At 39.0% G+C, this 19,221-nt stretch overlaps 1 protein-coding gene across 1 annotated transcript; it reads left to right on the top strand.

Moving 5' to 3' along the window:
* Positions 1-850: 850 nt before the first annotated feature.
* Positions 851-18,640, top strand: BNIP3L (BCL2 interacting protein 3 like). The gene is made up of 6 exons (XM_081333911.1): positions 851-1,103; positions 6,464-6,650; positions 9,515-9,587; positions 10,535-10,638; positions 11,916-12,065; positions 13,551-18,640. Exons 1-6 carry the CDS (start codon positions 1,019-1,021, stop codon positions 13,597-13,599), a joined length of 648 nt encoding a protein of 215 aa, XP_081190037.1. The 5' UTR covers positions 851-1,018; the 3' UTR covers positions 13,600-18,640.
* Positions 18,641-19,221: the final 581 nt, after the last annotated feature.

Here is a 19,221-nt window from a genome sequence, read left to right as displayed (position 1 = left end):
TGCCATGTGCAGTCCAAAAAAAAAAAAAGTGGGACTAAAAAAGTTCAACCAATCAATTCAAATATGCAGGGTAGGTGCATAATTCGCCTTGGCTCCACTCTTCAGTCAAACCCTGTTCTGCGCATGCACGCATGTACGCACATGCGCACACATTTTTGCGGCTCCCAGTTTTTCATTTTGTGAGGGAACCGGTTCCGAGTGGCTCTTTCACTGTTTCAGGTTGCTGACCCCTGGTAGAGGGTTTCCTGCCTGAGCAGGCGGTTAGACTAGAAGACCTCAACGTCCCTTCCAACTCTTATCATTACTATTATTATTACAACAATAATACCACTTGGGCGGACGTTTTCCTAGTTTGGTTACAATCAGGGCTTTTTTTCTCATAGAACACTCAGAACGGAGTTCCGGCACCTTTTATGGATGGAACCTTGTAGGGTAGGCAAAGCGGGTTGTATGACATGTGTGAGTTCCAGCACCTTTTTCTTTTACAAAAAAAAGCACTGGTTACAATCATGGATTTCCGAGTGGTCCCCTATCCAACTAGGAGCCAGGCACCACCCTGCTTAGCTTGTTAAAAGTGCTGCAACCCTTGATCTCATTATGAACCCCAAGCTATTGTGCCTCCAAGCCCGGCGCATGCGCAACAAAAATAGACCACCAGGCAGCGGGTTGAGGGAGGCTGCGTGCGGGGTTCGAGGACAAGCATGCGCACTCCCGCCTGGGAACACTCCGGCTCCGAATGGCCTACGTGAGGAGCGTCAGGGAGGAAAGCTGCCATCTACGTGAGTGGGCGGTGCCTCAGCCCTGGCTAGCAGCCAGGCTTCCAACCACGCGTGCGCGGCGGCTCGGAGGAGGCGGGGCGGCTGGGGCTGGCGTTGGGGAACGTACAGATACCCCTTCGCGATCCCAGCTGTGCCGCTCTTCTCCCCGCCGCCGTTGCCCTCGGCAGCTTGCCTCCGTTCCTCCACGCGCTGCCTCGGACGGACCAGCTCCGCGCTCGCCGTCGCCCAGCTCCGCCGCCATGTCGTCCCCTCAGGACTTGTCTCAGCACCACAACAACAACAACCTGCCGCCCGAGGGGACGCCCACCGAGCCAGGCCTCAACAGTGAGTGGGCTGAGGGCGGGTCGGGCGGCGGCGGCTCTCCCCTCCTCTCAACCTCCCCAATCCCGCGCGACGAGAATTGGGGGTCCCCCTCAAGTGGCGGTTAGCCTAACCCTGCCCCCCACACACACCTCACCCCGGGCCCGTTGCTTGGCAGGGATTGGCTGGTCCCCTGGCCGCACGAGCGCCTGTGGGCCAATGAGAGAAAGGCTGGATGGCAGGCGCGGGGGGGGGGAGGAGGGGAGAAGGGACCCCTGAGCTGGCGGGAGGGGTGTGTGTGCAACTTTCCCAACCCGGACTCTTCTGGAGCGTTGGACTACAACCCCCATAACGCTTTGGCGTCAGCATGGGAGTGGGGGGGGGGCGGGCGGGCGGGCGGAAGGAGGGCCATTGATTAGACCAGAGGTCTTCAAACTTGGCCCTTTTATGACTTGTGGACTTCAACTCCCAGAATTCCTCAGCCAGCATGCCTGGCTGAGGAATTCTGGGAGTTGAAGTCCACAAGTCATAAAAGGGCCATGTTTGAAGACCCCCTGGATTAGACTGACTGCTTTGCAAATTAAGTTTCTTTGGGCGGCCTCAGATGGGGGTAGTTTCCCCCCTCCCCCTTCGATCTGCACAACAACCCTGGGAGGTCGGTTGAGCTGAACGAGGGGTGATTGGTCTGGAGCAGGGGTCTTCAAACTTGGCCCTTTTATGACTTGTGGACTTCAACTCCCAGAATTCCTCAGCCAGCCATGCTGGCTGAGGAATTCTGGGAGTTGAAGTCCACAAGTCATAAAAGGGCCAAGTTTGAAGACCCCTGGACTCTGGAGCATCGGGCGATTTTAAGTCACCCGAGGGAGATGGGAGTCTGGATCTTCTCTGGTTTTTTTCCTGTGCCTTTCACTGCCCCTGGTTCAAAAAAAAGGGGAGGAGGGGCAGAGGGAGATGAATAGGAAGGGGATGTGCTGCCCTTCCGTGGGAAGGAGACCCCTATGAAAGGAGAAGAGTGGCTGAAAAGGAATTCCCAGTCTCAGGAAATCAGTAGGGATATTCTCCACCCATCACGTTCTGCTTATGGAGATGCTCAAATTATCCAGGTCATGGTTGTCCCAAAGGGTGTGGGGTTTTTCTTTCTTTCAAAAGCCAACTGGATTTCCTTTTTTTTTCCCTTTGAAAACCTTTCGCTTCTCATCCAAGGAGTTAGAAGCTTCTTAGGTGTGAAGTGAAACGTTTTCAAAGAAAAAAAAAAAGAAAGTCCAGTTGCCTTTTAGAAAAAGCACCTTTGGGATGTTCTGCCAACCTTGTCTCCTGATGGCATCTGGTAGTGGCTTATACTTTTTTAAAAAAAAAACCTTTCAAGATTTAAAGTTTATTACCCATTTTATTGTCTTAGCTTTAAAAAGTCAGTGACTCCTTTTTTCCTCCCTGAAAGCTATCAAGGATGATATACTGCCCATTTAAAAATAACTCTGAAAAATAACTCTGAAACTTTTAAAGGCATTAGGTTAAGTGTGTACCGGAATGGCCTTAAGTTTTTATTCTGTACTGTTTTATTTGTTGTTTCTTTGTGTTTGGCATAATGATGAATCCACTTTTCTGATGTTTGTTATGTCATGGTATTTGTCTTTTAGTGCTGATACTTGAACAAACTTGTTTTTCCTCCTCAACTCTCTCTCTCACCTTCTCCCCCCCCCCCATGTAATATGCCACAGGGAATTTACTTATTGCTCTGGATTAAGTCTACTACTCAGGTTGAAAAGTGGCTTCCCTTGTATGGTAGATTGCTGCCAGGTTAAAAAGGAGACAAATATGTATGATTGCTGTGGGAACAGTCATCCAAAAAGAGAGTCATTTCTTTTAACAGTGGGAGGTTGATGAGGTGATGGCATGTGACCGCCTCCGGGTATTATAAGGCAGAATGGAATGGAACTTTGTAAAAGAAGTACAAATTAGTGATACTTTTTTTCAAGATAGAAGGACCTGGGAGCTTGAATCCAGTTTCTATAACCCTTTTAAACATTTTGTTGAAGGAAAACTGTATAAACTTGGATAAAATAAGTAAATATCAATGGGCTTTGGTTGCTGGGTTGTAAAAAGCATTTTGCAAACAATTGTGAGGAGTAAATACATCTACAGTAAACGTTAGGGAATGAAGGAATTGTGAATGGATGGAGTGGAGTAATTTATTTCTGTGCTAGTGACCTTAAAAAAGAAGCTACAGCTGATGGCCTGGGTGGGAATTAGAGTATGTCAGACTGTGTTTATTTAGCTGCCAAATCCTGTGTGTACAGTATTATTCCCTTGTATCCAGGTCAGTCAGCTCCTCTTCTGTAAAATTTTGTTCAATTTGTGGAGGATACAAAAGATCTTTTGGATAACTATGAAGATTAAAGTTAATATTGTACAGTAGAAGGGAAGAGGTTAAGGAATCGTTACCTTCCTGTTCCTTTTTTCAATTAAGAGCCATTGCTTCCATGTTCCCCAATAGTTCCAAAGGAAATTCATAGAAATCATTCATATATAAACAGTGGAAACATTATTGGTACCCATCATACTTTTATTGCTGATACTTTAATGATGGGGTTTTAAAAAAATGTTTACTTTGACTTTGTTGTAAACTGTCCAAAATCTGTAGGAATGGGACAGGTTACAAACATTGGTAAATATAAAACGTGACAGGACTGCTAGGAGGCAGGACTTCAGTCATTTGATTAGAATATATACACACATAAGGAGAGGGAATATGCATACTTACAGAGAGGTAAACCACACTGAAATACCTCTGTTACTCCATCAGGGTTTTGCTACATTACCTCCTAGTTAGAATTTTATATATATCCTCCAAGCATAGAAGCAAATAGCATCCACATGACAGTGAACCATGTGGGTAAGTAGTTGTATAAATATCAAGCAGTAGTTATGAATTTGCTGTGGAATTATTTGCACATGTGATTTAAAATAGCTTTATATGCAGGAACAGGAGTGGGCAGAAGACATAGTATGCTTGGATTATATGTAGATTTTTTTTCTACTTACACAAGATAAATTTGCTGGGTCAAATTTAATTTCAAATGTAGTGTATATCTTTGGGGATTTTTCTATAATTCTAATGCAAATTCACTTGATTCCAAGTAAACTGATTTTGCAGTTGATTTATATTTTATTTATTTTACTTTACATTTATAATGTGGATTCTGTTTATAAGTTCAAAACATACATAGTATTCCATGCTATACCTTCCTCCCTGCTCCTTTTCCGCCCCTACAATAATAACTATTAAGAGAGATTAGGTTGAGAGAGGAACTGGCCCAAAGTCACTCAATGAGCTTCCAAGGTTGAGGATGGAATACAGTTTAGCTCTATTCCCTTAAGAACTTCACCACATCGTCCTTTCACTTCTCTGCCTGTCTAGTGATTGCTAGTAACAGTTAAACCCTATTATCAGCTAGTATGGTGATATACACAATATAGGAATTCTATTCAAGCATGGACACAAATTTGCCATGACAGACTAATATTTGAAGCAGTTAAGGCTTGGAATCCCCCCATTTGCTTTGATGGGGTATATTCCTTTTCTTTTGCTGCTGCTACTGTGCAGCTCTTAATATTCTAATTAGTGGTAATTAAAAGGCCAACAACTTGAGATATCCTACCAATATTAAATTTCCAGACATGTGTTAAAAGAGATAGTAACGTAATGGCATAAAAGTAGTGGGAAATGTTTAGCTGTTGTGATCTGAATTGCCCATTTTGCTGTTGATTTTTTTGGGGGTAATTACTTGTTCTTTCTTGCTCTAAAGACTGATAGAATATTGACTACATCTGGCCAGGAAAGCTTGCTAGTAAGTCTTAATACATTTACTGTGTGGACCCTTAAAATGTTTGCAGTGTAATATAACATGCTTGACTTTACCACTCCTGAGCCAAAAGAGCAAGTATGTCCTCATAGGGAAGCCTTCTAACAGAGCAATGGAAGAACACTCGATCAAGCCTGGTACAAGATTGTGTAATATTTAAGCAATTACAAAGTGAAAGGATGTTTGGTTGGAATTGCTGCTTGAATCCCGAATTCCAGAGAAAAGCTATTAGGAACCAAATTCAGTTGATTTTGCCATTCGTGGCCAGGTTACACTTTTAAAAAAGAATCATGGCACAGACTCTGTAATTTAACTAATGGGATCTGCTTCTAGTCTAAATAGAATTTGTCAGATTATTACAGTTATCAGGCCTATTAGGTAAGAATTCAGTTTTAACCAAAGATTAAAATTTGCCACCTAAGCATGAATCTCTCTACTTTTAGCAAAGAGCCAGTTTAGTTTACTGATGCTGGCCAAGAAACCAGGAGAGTGTGAGTTCTAGTCCTGCCTTCGGCATGAAAAACTGGCTGGGTGACTTTGGGCTAGTCATACTCTCTCAGCCCAACCCACCTTACAGGGTTGTTGTTGTGGGGAAAACAGGAGGAAGGAATGTTATGCATGTTTGTCCCCTTGAGTTACTTATAAAAGAAGGCAGAATTTATTTTTTTAAAAAATCTAATAAAAGTAGATCAGCCTCCAGCTGAAGAATGGCATTTGGAGCACATTGGGATCTGAAGTATTGCTTTCAGGAAATTGGCCTGAAAGCTGAGAGTACTATAATGGTTGGATGAGGTCTTAACTGGATTCGTTATGAAAGCTGAGCCTTAAGTAAAGTGATAGAAGCAGATATGAATCTGTTTTCTTCTAAATAGAAAAACCCTAAAATACTTGTGCTGTTTGTATTGCATTTTCAGCTTTTTCTTGCCTTTTTTCCTGGAACATAAAATAGAAACTCCAGATATTTAAAACATTAATCTGCTCAATGACATTCTCTTGGATGTTCCAGTTTTTTGATCCAGAGGTTTTGGAGAGAAAAAAGACCTTTGTCTTAATATAATCAGAAGATTGTTATCTGTATATTGTTGAATTAGATTCTGTTATGCTCTTTAGAGAGCAACCAGTATTTTTTATAAGATCATCTTCATAAAGTCACTGAGCCTTTCTGGCTGGTTTGGAGAGATGAGAGTCCAGTTCTTGCAAGACTCTAAATGAAGTAGGGAAATTAGAAGAGCTAATAAAAAGCCCTACCAAATACTTTTTTGGTTCAGATTACTATCTGTAAGATGCCCCAAAGGGTTGCATCTTACTTGCAGGCCTGTGTTCACCTGTGGCTTAGGCATGTTTGGAGGCTTAAAACTTATGTGACAAGATTTTCTCTTCAAATGGAATGAAAGGTACTCTCAAAATTCCAAGTGCAACATAAAGTGGTAGGCTTGTTTAAGTATTTTTCACCCATATGTTGTATTTGCTCTATTTGGATTTGCTTTACAGTTTCTGATAAGATATCTGGCTATTCAATAGGTTCCTGGGTAGAATTGCAGATGAATGGGAATGGGAATGACAACGACAACAGCAATGCAAAAAATGGGGGTCTAGAACATGTTCCTTCTTCATCTTCCATCCACAATGGAGATATGGAGAAGATACTTCTCGATGCTCAGCATGAGTCTGGACAAAACAGTTCACGGGGTAGTTCCCATTGTGACAGGTAAGCATTTATTTTTTTACATTTTTAAAATACTTTGGAATGCATTTTTTTGAACTGTAATACAATTTCATTTCCAGCAAGTTTAGCTGGATTTATGTCTCATATTAAGCCAGAGATTAAATTAATAGTTGCTATATAAATAATGAAGGGACGCGGTGGCTCAGTGGGTTAGGACGCTGAGCTTGTCGATCAGAAGGTCGGCAGTTTGGCGGGTCGAATCCCGAGTGCCACGTAGCAGAGTGAGCGCCTGTTACTCGTCCCAGCTTCTGCCAACCTAGCAGTTCGAAAGCACGTAAAAATGCAAGTAGAAAAATAGGGACCGCTACGGTGGGAAGGTAACAGCGTTCCGTGCGCCTTTGGTGTCTAGTCATGCCGGCCACATGACCACTGAGATGTCCTCGGACAAGCGCTGGCTCTTCGGCTTTGAAACGGAGATGAGCACCGGCCCCTAGAGTCGGAAACGACTAGCACGCATGTGCGGGGGAACCTTTACCTTTACCTTTATATAAATAATATGTAAATTACTTTTTAAGGACTTTCAGCTTTTCAGTTTTATTAAAGTTTCTTGTATTATATAAGAGAGAGTAGAAGGAAATTCTGAAGGACTGGAAAAATATTTTGCAGTTGGTTGAGTGCCTCACGTAATCAGATGTTTAAATCTATGTCTATTTTTGATGAGCCTTTTGCAGTAGATACTTGCCATTTATGGAATACCGTATATTTGGATGGGGCAGAAACCTGTTTCTTTACTAAAAACAATTATGTGGGCAAGAATCCATTATGTTTATATTGTATTATATTAAAGTGGTGATAAACTTAACAAGACACTAAAACCACAGAATGAAAAAGTCAGACCATTATTACACTAGGTCTATATTACATCTGTGCCCTCAAATTGTCTGCTTCTGTTAAAGATGATTATCTTCACTGCTTAAAATTTTGAAGCCTCTTTTAATAAAATGCTATTTGTGACCTTGTTTTTCAATGTGTTAGGAAGCAGATCTTCATCATAGTGCTGAAACTGCATGTATTAGGAATTCATGCTAAGTCTTCGTACATTAGAAATTTTCTACTTATTACTGGCAGTCACAAAGATAATAAAACTTAATAAAAGCAACACTTTAGCTTTTTAAGCATTATAAAAATATGCTTTTTTGCTATAATCGAATTGTAGAAATAGAAGCATGTTCTGCTAGTGATTGTTCATCTCATAATATGCTGTGCATCTGATGATTAATTCTCTTAATCAAATTAAAGATGTCTTAAACTATCAATTTCAGTCTGCTGCTGGTATGTTGCTTACCAGGGAAAAGAGCTGGTTCATACTGAATGATTTAGTGGAGGTGGGTGTGGCTGTATTTCCTCCCAGGAAATAATAGAGGAGTTCAACTTCTATAAAGAGGAACTCCTTAGTAAAGGAAGGGGCAAGGAAAAGGCACATAAGCAGAGACGAGGAAAGTTTTCCAGGAAACAAATGTGAAAGTTAATAGGCAGGGTAAACAACCTGATGCTAAATCAGGCCACTATTAAAACAAAAAACAGAAATCGAATTTTCTGCCGCAAAAAGAATAGCTTTTTTAACACAGAGTAGACAGAAGAAAAAGTCTCAAGCAATGTGAGTACTAATTATTTTAAATAGAACTCACATTTAATATCCAGCAGCTGCTAAATTGTTCTTCTTCATAGCTTTTCTACAATAAATTATTGATCAGAAATTTCTGTATTCTTATGTGCCTGGTTAAGTTATTTCAAATCCACTTGCCAAGGACAGTTTTAACAGCAAATGATACTTCCTTTTTTGTTGCTGTTATCAACTTTGAACATAAACGTTTAACTGCTTTTGCAGTTCTCTGAGAAAGCACCAGATAAAAACTGAATTGAATTTTCTAATTTAGAGAAGACCAGCCATAGCCACAACCAACACATTAAATGTGCAGTCGTTTGTTTTATACTGCAGATAATCTCAATATCGGCTTCTTCCTCAGTTAAATTTATAAAGTAGTTTTGTGTGCACTTACTCAATTTTGGCCCTATCTGTTTGCTCAGAAGAGAATTAAGGTTGTTCTTCTCTCATCAGGGCTCTCTTAAGACCAGTATTCCCCCTGGGCAGACAAGCACTACCTGTGAGGGAATATTCCTCATTTGGAGATCCCACTGGACTCATGATTCCTCCTCAGGCAGCAGGTGGAAGCAGGTGGCAAAGAGAACTTTTGCCCAACTTCAGATGGGGCGCTAATTGCAGTGTTACCTGCTCCAGAAGGTTGCAATAACTCTTGCCCTCATTACCACTTGGTTAGAGGAGCACAATGTATTTTGCAAGGGGATTACTTTAAAGACTACTTGGAAATTATGAGTTGGTTTCCAGTTACAACATAAAGTGTGGGGTTTGAAACCTGTGAAGTCATTTATGGCTTGACATCAAGTTATTATTGCAGGACTGCCTATTCCCAACTTGAACCGGCCCAACCTAGTAAGTCTCTTACTGAGAAATTCCTTGTAGTCCTTTGCTTCTGACAGGTAAGGAAAAGAATTAGTCTCCTGGTGGAAATCAGGCTCTCCCTTTCTTTGATAGGAAGAAACTTTAGGAAGCTATTCTGCAGAGTTCTAACGATGCTACATACTGTGCTATCTTATTTATATTGCCTTGATCTTACTCCTGTTGTGTCTAGAGGTTTTATGGTGTAGTGATTAAGTTGCAGTTTTAAAGTACTGCAGAACTTTTATAATGTGAACCACTGAGAACTCTCAGCTAGTAATAAGATATAAAACAAATAAACTTTAGTAATAGGTGCAAATGAAAATTAATAACAGTGTGTTGTAATAACAATGCTTTGTGATAACAGTGATATATTTCATTTCTGCAGTCCTTCTCCACAAGAAGATGGACAGATAATGTTTGATGTGGAAATGCATACAAGCAAAGACAATAGTTCTCAGGTATTTTCCTTCTTTTTACTTAAAGTCCTGCTTGTGAAGGATTAAGGTAACAAAATTTTAAAACTTAGTTCTAGCAGTGAGTTTTTATTCATTCTCTAATCCCAATAAATAATCTCATTGTTATTTTTTTCCCAGTCAAAAGGTACTCTTTTTATTTAAAATGAAGTTTTTGTGCTCATATAGGTATTTTAATTGTATTGTTATGGCAAGAAGTCTTTGATAACATACTTGTATACCTTTGTATAACTTTGTGCTTCCCAAAAAATTATCAGGAGCTGGACATTTAAGACGGGTTCTGATATATGTTAATTCTTATGGCAGGGTAACTAAAGTTTTGAACACACTTTTTGGATTTTGATGGTAGAATATTAATTTTAATTAAGAATATTGCTCTTTCATAAATACTTTAAGTCATATTTTTGGAAATTGTTCTGTAGTAAATTGCCTACAATCTATAGATGTATTTTTTTAATCTCATGGAGACTTAATCATTACAATTACACTTAACTGCTTTCTAGGATTTAAGGATCTTCAGGGTGTAGGTCCATTGTAAACTGATTCATATAGGAAGAGAAGATGAGTTATTTTTAGATAAATATGTAACAGTCTGCCTATTTGTTCAGTTCAGTGTTTGTCAGAGTTATTTTCCCAGCTGTATTTGGAGTCCTTCCATAATTTCAGTCTGACTTGATGGCTCATGTTTATTCTTTGTATTATGATTTTTTTTTGAAATAATAGAATAATAAAGGCATGCTGTGGACTATGTAAGCAAAGCACAGTTTCTTATAAATAGCATAAAACTGGTTCAAATGAAATCTTTTAGTTGTTATTTTTTATTTGAACTTTTGTAAGACCTGCCTGCTTATCTCCTGATCACTTCTCTGTAGGAAATAACAAGAACAAATGAACTGAATGAATTACAGAACTTATCCATTATGTATTTTCAGTCTGAAGAGGAAACAGTAGAAGGCGAAAAGGAAGAGGTCGTTTTGAAGAAAAGTGCTGACTGGGTATCAGATTGGTCAAGTAGACCAGAAAACATTCCTCCCAAGTGAGTTGAAATCCTTTGTAATAAATATACTTTTGCTGAGAAGAAATGTCGATTGCAACAGAATATTAAAATAATTGTTTTAATTATCTTCAGTAAGCTAAAAGTAAAAAAGAACCCAATCAAGGAATCGTAAAGACCACCCCCACCAACACTTAATAGGGCAGGCCACTAGTGTATAAAATGACAGCAAACCCCACTCCCTTGTAGCACTGATGATGTTACCTAGTTTGGTAATGAAATGTCTGCAAGAAAAAAAAAATCTCAAAGAGCACCAAGGGCCCTATAAAATAATTATGAAAAGAAAGCTTAAGAACTGTATTCTTACCAGGAAAACCCAGATCAGATTCTGAGTTTCATGTTTCTCAAGATATAAAAGTCTCTTTAGAAGGCCAGATCCTGAAGTTGAAACTCAAATACTTTGGCCACCCAATGAGAAGGAAGGACTCACTGGAGAAGAGCCTAATGCTGGGAAAGGTTGAGGGCAAGAGAAGAAGGGGACGAAAGAGAATGAGGTGGCTGGATGGAGTCACTGAAGCAGTAGGCGTGAGCTTAAATGGACTCCAGAAGATGGTAGAGGACAGGAAGGCCTGGAGGAACGTTGTCCATGGGGTCGCGATGGGTCGGACACGACTTCGCAGCTAACAACAACAACAATAAAAGTCTTATCATATCTTCCATCCATCCTTATTAGAGTGCTCATATTGAAGAGTAGGTACTCGTAGGAGTCAAAAGAAAACAACATTCTTTTATAGTACTTCTAGATGAGGAAGATAGAAGTAAGGTTGAAAACTCTTTTTTACTCTTTCCTTGGCTTTCCATCAGCCTCAGAGTTCTAGTTACAATATGCTCAAGATTAAAAACCTGTTTGTCTGTCACACCACTGTGTCCCACAGATTTCTACTAAGTCATTTCAGGTTAACCAAGGTTTGGCAAAAACAAAACCCACAATATTTCTATCCCCTATTTTGGTCAAACCCAAAGACATTTTACAGTGATTTTATGGGTCATGTAGCCAACAACACATGTGCAGGTAGAGCCCTCTCCCTCTCTCCCTTCAGAACCTCCCAGAGCAGCATAGCCCACTATCCTACCTAACCTCGCTGATGTCTCAGTATGGCGTATCCCACCTACCTGCCCAAAGGTTTACCTTTAGAATGAACCATCCAAAGCCAGCTGCGTTGAAAGCTGCTCTTGCTTTATTGTTGTTCTCAAGTACCCCAATTCAATGTATTCCATACAATATATTCTATCCTCCTCATCTCCCTCTGCTCTTTCAGGGAGTTTCACTTCAGGCATCCTAAGCGAGCAGTGTCTTTAAGTATGAGAAAGAGTGGAGCTATGAAAAAAGGCGGCATTTTCTCAGCTGAATTTCTTAAGGTTTTCATTCCGTCTCTCTTCATATCTCATGTTTTGGCTTTGGGACTAGGGTAAGTATGACTACATACATTGAGTATGATGAGTTATTTTTCATGGTTCTTTAAAGCTTTGAATTCCAGAATTGTTCCCAGCAACTTCCAAGAATAGTGCTAGAGGTTCCAGTGTTTTTGAAGAGAAATAAATAAGCATATGCACAGTTAGTGCAATATTTTATAGCAGAGTTAGGACAGGACTGCCTAGAATGAGAGGGACGTTATAAAATCAGCTGCAGAATGCTGGGGAGAAAAACTCTAAAATATTTTCCCCATCATTCTACTGTAGAGGGAAAATAAATTCCTGCTATTGTTTTCTGAAAGGGTAACCCCAGCTCCTCCTGGATTGCTTTAGATCTCTCTGCGTAGGTTCTTTCTCAGTAAGAACTGACGTTGAGTAGCAACAGAACACAGAACTATACTGCAAGAAATGTATGGTTAAAGGATGGATGTACATTATAGATGTCATGGCAGCTTTTCTTCATAACAATTGGAGTTACCCTGGTTCAAAAAACCTGGGGTGGTGATGAATGGAAGATACATCAAGTTCTGCTTAGCTGCCATATATATAATACCCCATCCTGCGAGATATTTTTTTTCCTTTGAGCTTTTATTAAGGTATTAGCTTAGGAATAAGCAGTAGAAACAATTATAAGTGTGTTTGTTACTTTAGAAATCTTGTATCCATATCCATCGCTGATAAACAACAAGCACAGTCCCTACCCTCTGTTAAGAAACAGTTGTCAGTTTTCAGAATGTTTTGAAAAATGCATAGATGTAATTTTCATGTTTCTTGATAATGTTACAATTACTTTGCTTTAAAAGCCTAATTTGAATGGTCCCAACAATGCCTCTATGTAATTTCTGTCTGAGAAGGAGGAAATTGTAAGTGAGGAATGGTACTTCTGGGATATACTTTGTTACATGTTGTTTTTAGATCCATGTAGAAAACCAGAGATAATGACACTTTAGCTCTGGAGTTAATTTTGCATTTCAACACCAAGGAGCTCATAGTATTTCCATGCAAAAAACTACTCTTTTAGCAACAATCTGTCAATGGTTGTATGCTCTAGAGAATTGAACATATTTCATATTTGTCCAGATTTAATATAACTAAATAGCAAACAAAATACTTCAGGAATGCAGGAGAAAAGCATGCACGGTACCATGGGCTTTTTCAGACACTAGGCACCTACTTCTAATTAAAGAAATGAAGTAAGAGGTCCCCCGTCCAAATACACAAAATAAGCCATAGAGTTGCACTATTTTTACTTTCTTTGCCAACAGCAGGTGCTAATGATAATTTTCTTCTTGAAACATGTTAGCTGCACATCATGTTTTCATGCTTTGTAAAAAAAATGGCATGAATGAGTAGCAATGTTTCCTTAATACATTTTGATTGATGATGTTAGAATTACAGCATAGTTTGGAAGAATAAAGTAGGCTTTGGGGCAGGGGGCAGATATAAAGTATCAATGTACTTTGCTTTGCATTTCATTGCAGTATCTACATTGGAAAGCGACTGACCACGCCTTCAGCTAGCACTTACTGAAAGAAGCAGTGCACAAATCCTGGAAATCTTGTGATGATGATCTGTGAAGGAATTAATGTCCTACTAGTACCATTGGAACTTGAGACAATTCTAAGCATGATCTTCCTCCCCCTCCCCAACCTTCACCTTTTTATACATATCCTGGTTCCGCTAACTCTTGGAATTCAGTATTGTGTTGGAACCCTGTGGAGGTGTTTCACTAGTTGTCTTTTTCCCGACCACCTTCCGTATCCTGCAGGACACATCAGAGTTGCCTAACCAAGTTTACAGTTGCCTACATGTCACAAGGGCTTCTTTCAGTGCAAAAATGCCACCAGCAAATTATAGTTATCAGTGATGCCTCTGCCATCTCTTTATTACAATACCAAATAATCTGCCCAGTGCTTAAATGAAATCTTCAGTATGACAATTCCCATTTTTAAAAGAGACTGAGAATTAACAGAAGCTGTTTATGAAACAAAACTAATTGACAGCTTTATTTTCGCTCTGCAATTTATTTGGCAGTTGTCTTGGGTTAATTTTTTTTTTTAATTTCAGGAGGCAAAAACTTCACAGACATCAAAAAAGAATTAGAATTTGATTCCTCAGCAAGTTTGAATACCAAGTATCTGTCATTAGGTTGTGTTTCCATGAAGTAGTGAATTTATTTCTGATAGCATTGGGCAGCATTTAGGTTTTTAAAAACTTATTTCATTATTTGCATGTGAAGAAACTTCTAGTATTCTTCAGCATTGTATTTAATGGAAGTCTTCCTTTCAAAGTAGTTTGACTTGAAGTAGCTTTGAAGTATTTAGACTCCATGCAAAATACCTGTATCTTACTTGGGAACAGTCTTGCAGTTCTGTTTTTTTTATAAGGCACCATGTTTTGAGCTGTCTTCTGTGGTTGAGTTCCATTTCTTCTATATTCATGGTTTGAATCTCTCATTTGCAATTGCTGAAATCCTAAGGATTTTGGTTTCAGATCTTTATTACAGTCATAATTAGCATAAAAGATTTTGGTAATAGCTTAGAAATATTACTAAGGGGAATATTTTGCATTGTTTTGCTTCAGATACACTTTTCCCCCTAACTGTGAAGCTTAATTCAAATTTTTAAAGTTGATATAGACCAATATTCCTAAATAGATTTATTTTGATGTTTAAGCTTTATAGCGTCATTTTGAAAACTTTCCTTCAAATTGACCTCTGTATTTCATGGAGTTTGCTTGGTTGAATATAGAAATAGCTTGCTATTGTCTTCTTCCACAGTTTTTTGACTTCCTCATTATTCGACTGCTCTTTGTGGTTCCCCGACACAGAAATACTAACTTTGCCCATTTAGTATTTGATGCCAGACTAGGTTATCCAGGTGCTGTTTGTGTGTGTGTATGTGTGTGTGTTTGTGGTACCTGCTGAGATTTTTTTTTCCTGCTCACGCATGTGTTTTGCATGTTAATCATAGCAGGAGGTAGCACCTGGATGACTGTGCCTGGGCTTGGAAGGTAAGCAAAGTTGGGTCTGATGAGTATTTAGAGGGGAAACCACAAAGCAATACAAAGATTGCAGACTAGACTTAGGGACTACCGATAGGTTAGTTCCATATTTGTTGCCAAGAAAGCAACAGGGGCCTGTCAAGGATGTCCATCAGCAAGTAAACTTAATTTGAAGAAGGCTTCACATGCTACGTATTGAGGTATGCATGGTTGATTTTACAACTGGCACAAATCAGTAGATTCTGTGATATTAGACTGACAATAAAGCGTATACAAAATCTTAAGAGATGATAGACTTCTTAAAACATAATAGTGCAAGAACGATAGCTAGTACCGCTGATATAAGTGAAATGAGTGAAGTGGAGAGGATTTTCATGATGTCCATTCCTAAAATACCTTTGTTTCAGCCTGGTTTCTCTATAATTTACTGGAAATCTCAATCTTTCTCTCTCTCCCCCTTCCATCCACTAAGTTACGCATATTCTTGAAAACCTGTTAAAGGTTTTATGCCCTTTCAGCTTTGAATAGTAGCACTTGTATTACTTGCAATTATGTATTTATTTCCTGTGTGGACATTGGAATAATTTTGAGGTGATTAAATAGAATAGGGATTCTTTAAAGCAACAATTAAAAAAACAAGCGTAGAAGTCCAGAGTACTTTTCAAAACCAATTATTTTATTGTATTTTGTCGTAATTGGATCATGACATCTGTATGAAATTTGGACCATGTTTATTAAAAAGCAGGGGGGAAAAGAAAGCTGTCCAAAATACATTATAACTGATCTGCAGGATGCTATTTGATAAGCTGGAAGGCTTGTTTTCTTGTGATGGAAAAACATCATTGGCATTTATGTACCTGATCACTGTTGAGCTTGTTGCCACTGCAGTGTTCCAAAGCAGTATTTATTATTAACTGATTAGAAGCTTGAAATATCCTAACTTTTTATATTACAAAATGGACCAGTTTGTTAAAATTTGAAAGAGATATCAGTTGTAATGCTTTGTTTAAGTTAAACATTATTGAGTAGCTTTATACTTGTTTACAGTTTGAGGGGAAACACAGGCCTCATTTTTCAAACAATGGATGAAAAATGGGATGCGACATTTGTACATAGGATCAAGCAGAAATGCATAAGCTCGCACATTAGAAAAAGCAGCAGGCTGAACTGCAACACTAAACAAAGCAACCAAATTCAACTATTTACTGTTTTTAAGAAGTGAAAAACGAAAACTAAGATCACTTTTTTAAAAAAACAACGACAAAAGACATATTGCTGAAGTTATTGAGTTAAATGAGCCAAAGTGATTATGCATTCTTCATCTTTAGTTAGCACTTTGTAACATCATAATATACAGTTTACATGTATAAGGTGTAGCTATAAATTTTTGTGCCATTAAAGCTGTCACAAAACTGAATTTGGTGGTTGCTTCTTGTCAGTATTTTACACAATGTTTAGATGATAAGATTTCTGTGGCTGTCCTAACACATTGCCAGGATGTCTTCATAACGATCATGTTTAAATGTACCGATATACTAAGTATTTTTAAAAAGAACACTATTAAGATTTTTGTAACAAGTGTGAATTCTGTGCAGTTACAGATAAATACCACAAACTTGTAAAGACTTGAAATTGGTTATTAAATATCCCATGTAAGTGCAAATATAGGTTTATTGCTCCTTGAAGAAAACAAGCTTACTCTCTATTGAGATAACATTACATAAACTAGTATTTTACCTCGTGTTCATGGAAATTCTCAATCATCCAGTGGTGGGATTCAGCCAGTTCACACCAGTTCAGCAGAAACGGTAGCTAATTTTTTGTTGCCCAGGCCCAGAATGGACTTCCGGAAGCAGCATCCACATAGAGAACCGGTTCTTCACATATTTGAATCCCACCACTGCAATCATCCATGTCAGTTATCCCAAAGGTGCTTTTCCAAAAGGCAACTGGACTTTCTTGGTTTTTTTTCCTTAAATATTTTGCTTCTCATCCCAGAAGCTTCTTTAGTTCTAATATTTTACCGTCATCCAATTGGATGTTTTCAAGCCTTCTGAATGTGAAATGATTCACATCAGGTTTGTCTGTGTCATCGTTATTCATATGCCCCAAATACATTCTTCAAAGCTGAATTAAAATATAACTGCCCAAATTTAAAAGCAAGTTTATTTTAAAAATTCCACAAAGAATGAATCAATGAATGAACAGAAGAAATATGAGTCAAACAAATGAATAATGAAAAAAAAATTAGGTACACGTAGTCCTTGACTTAAGGTCTCAATTGGGTCCAGAATTTATGTTGCTAAACAAGATAGTTAAGTGAGTCACACCCATTTTACAACCCCCCCAATTGTTAGGCAAATCACTGCAGGGTTTTAAGTTAATTGTGTCATTAAGTGAATTCAGCTGCATGTCCAAAGCTGGCTGGAAGGTTGCAAATGGTGATCATGTGACTGGGATGCTGAATCCATTCTAAATACGTGCAGATTGCCAAGGGCCCCAATTTTGATTGTGTGTCTGTGGGGATGCTGCAGAATTGTAATGACCAGTCATCACTTTTTTTTCAATGCCTTTGTAACTTCAAATGGTCACTAAACAAATGGTGGTTAGTTGACTACTGGAATTGCAAACCGAAAAGAATAAATGAATTAAGCTTTTGTTCCTTGCATAATTGGGAGATTTAAGATAGGCACTTTAGAACTGATTTGGTGACTTACATAAATTGAATAGTCTAGATTGAAAGTCCCCATCGATGATCCTTAGTAGGCTTGAGAGGTAGAAGAATTTTGGGTGTGTGTGTGGATAAAGCTGGCTTTTCTTGTTAATGTGGGTGAGATGAACAGGCAACACTACTTTTAGCTGACATCATGCAAGACCTGAAACATGCATTCAACGTGTCTTAAAAGGCATTGGATTAATCATCCAGGGAAGCAGCATGTCACAGAGGCTGCTTGGATCCTTGAGCATAGAGAATTATTGGTATTCCAGCAGAGGGTGGAGAACATGACTTTAACAGAGCTAAGAAGGGAAGTCCTTCCATGTATAAAATCTCAGAATTTCTTGGCATGAGGGTTTCTGTCATCAAGGGACCTCCACAATTGGCTGGGATATCGGTGGCCTGTTTGATGCACACAGGCCTGGCTTATTCTCCAGATATTTCAAAGCTGGGCTGCTGTTGAAAGAGAAGCAAGAGCTTTGATGCTTGGGTGAATCTGTCTGCTCGTGTCTGAGCTCCAGAGAGACTGCTGTGCTGAGACCAGGGGCCACTTAAAGGCTCGCCAAAGCCCAAATAGTGATATTCAGACTGAAATATGGTTATGCTGCAGTGGGATTCCTGGTTTGATCACCCAGCTGCTCTTACAAATCTCTGGTCTGGGAAGCATTTTCAGTTCTTCAGTCTCAATCCCCCCAAATAGTACAGCCCTATTGAACATCTGCCTCTGGATTTATTTCCTGCTTAGGATGGAACTCTGGATGTGTGTGTGTGTGTGTGTGTGCGTGTGCATGCATGTATGTATGTGTGTATGTACACATACATGTTCTTTGCAATGCTATTTACATTCCACCCTTTGTTTAAGAATGTTAGAATTGATAATGAATATTTTCTTTGCTGCCAGAATTGGCTCATAGGTTTAAAATGGAAACATTGGAAACAAGCTTTTTTACTCCTTCCTTTCACCACACATGGAAGATTAGAAAGAAACAGAGCAGCCTAACTCTATTAACGTAATTTCCAACTGTTCTACCTTGCCTTAACGATTAATGGTAGGAAACCTAGTTCTTTTTCGGTAATTGCAATGTGAAGCAATGAATGTATGTATGAATCTGTTGAGAGTCTTAAATCTAAAAATTAGATTGAGACTTATATTTGGGTCTTGTTAATCAGAAATTAAGTGCCTAGGTGTATGGGAGTTTACAGTAGCAACAATGAAATTGAAACCATTGCAAATGGTCAGCTTGAACTCCAGGCAAGGTTACTTCTGCTCAGATTGAAAGGGAAGAATGAAATTTATTACAGGAATGAGGAGAGTTGTGGCCTGAGATAAAATAATCCATCCAGGACAAGGAATCCCAGAATCAAATCCAGAAAGTGACAGTGGCAAACCAGTCTGTCTAGTAGCCAAGAGATTAGTTTGAATATTAGATGAT

This window comes from Vipera berus, assembly GCF_964194415.1.
Source record: "Vipera berus genome assembly, chromosome: 8".
NCBI lineage: Eukaryota > Metazoa > Chordata > Lepidosauria > Squamata > Viperidae > Vipera > Vipera berus.
This window is presented reverse-complemented; position numbering and strand designations above follow the sequence as displayed.

Excerpts from the sequence above, each read along its gene's own strand:
- BNIP3L (XM_081333911.1), top strand. The coding sequence starts at position 1,019 with ATGTCGTCCCCTCAGGACTTGTCTCAGCACCACAACAACAACAACCTG. Across the intron at positions 1,104-6,463 it reads CACCGAGCCAGGCCTCAACA|GTTCCTGGGTAGAATTGCAG; the intron begins GTGAGTGGGCTG and ends GCTATTCAATAG. Across the intron at positions 10,639-11,915 it reads CCAGAAAACATTCCTCCCAA|GGAGTTTCACTTCAGGCATC; the intron begins GTGAGTTGAAAT and ends CTGCTCTTTCAG.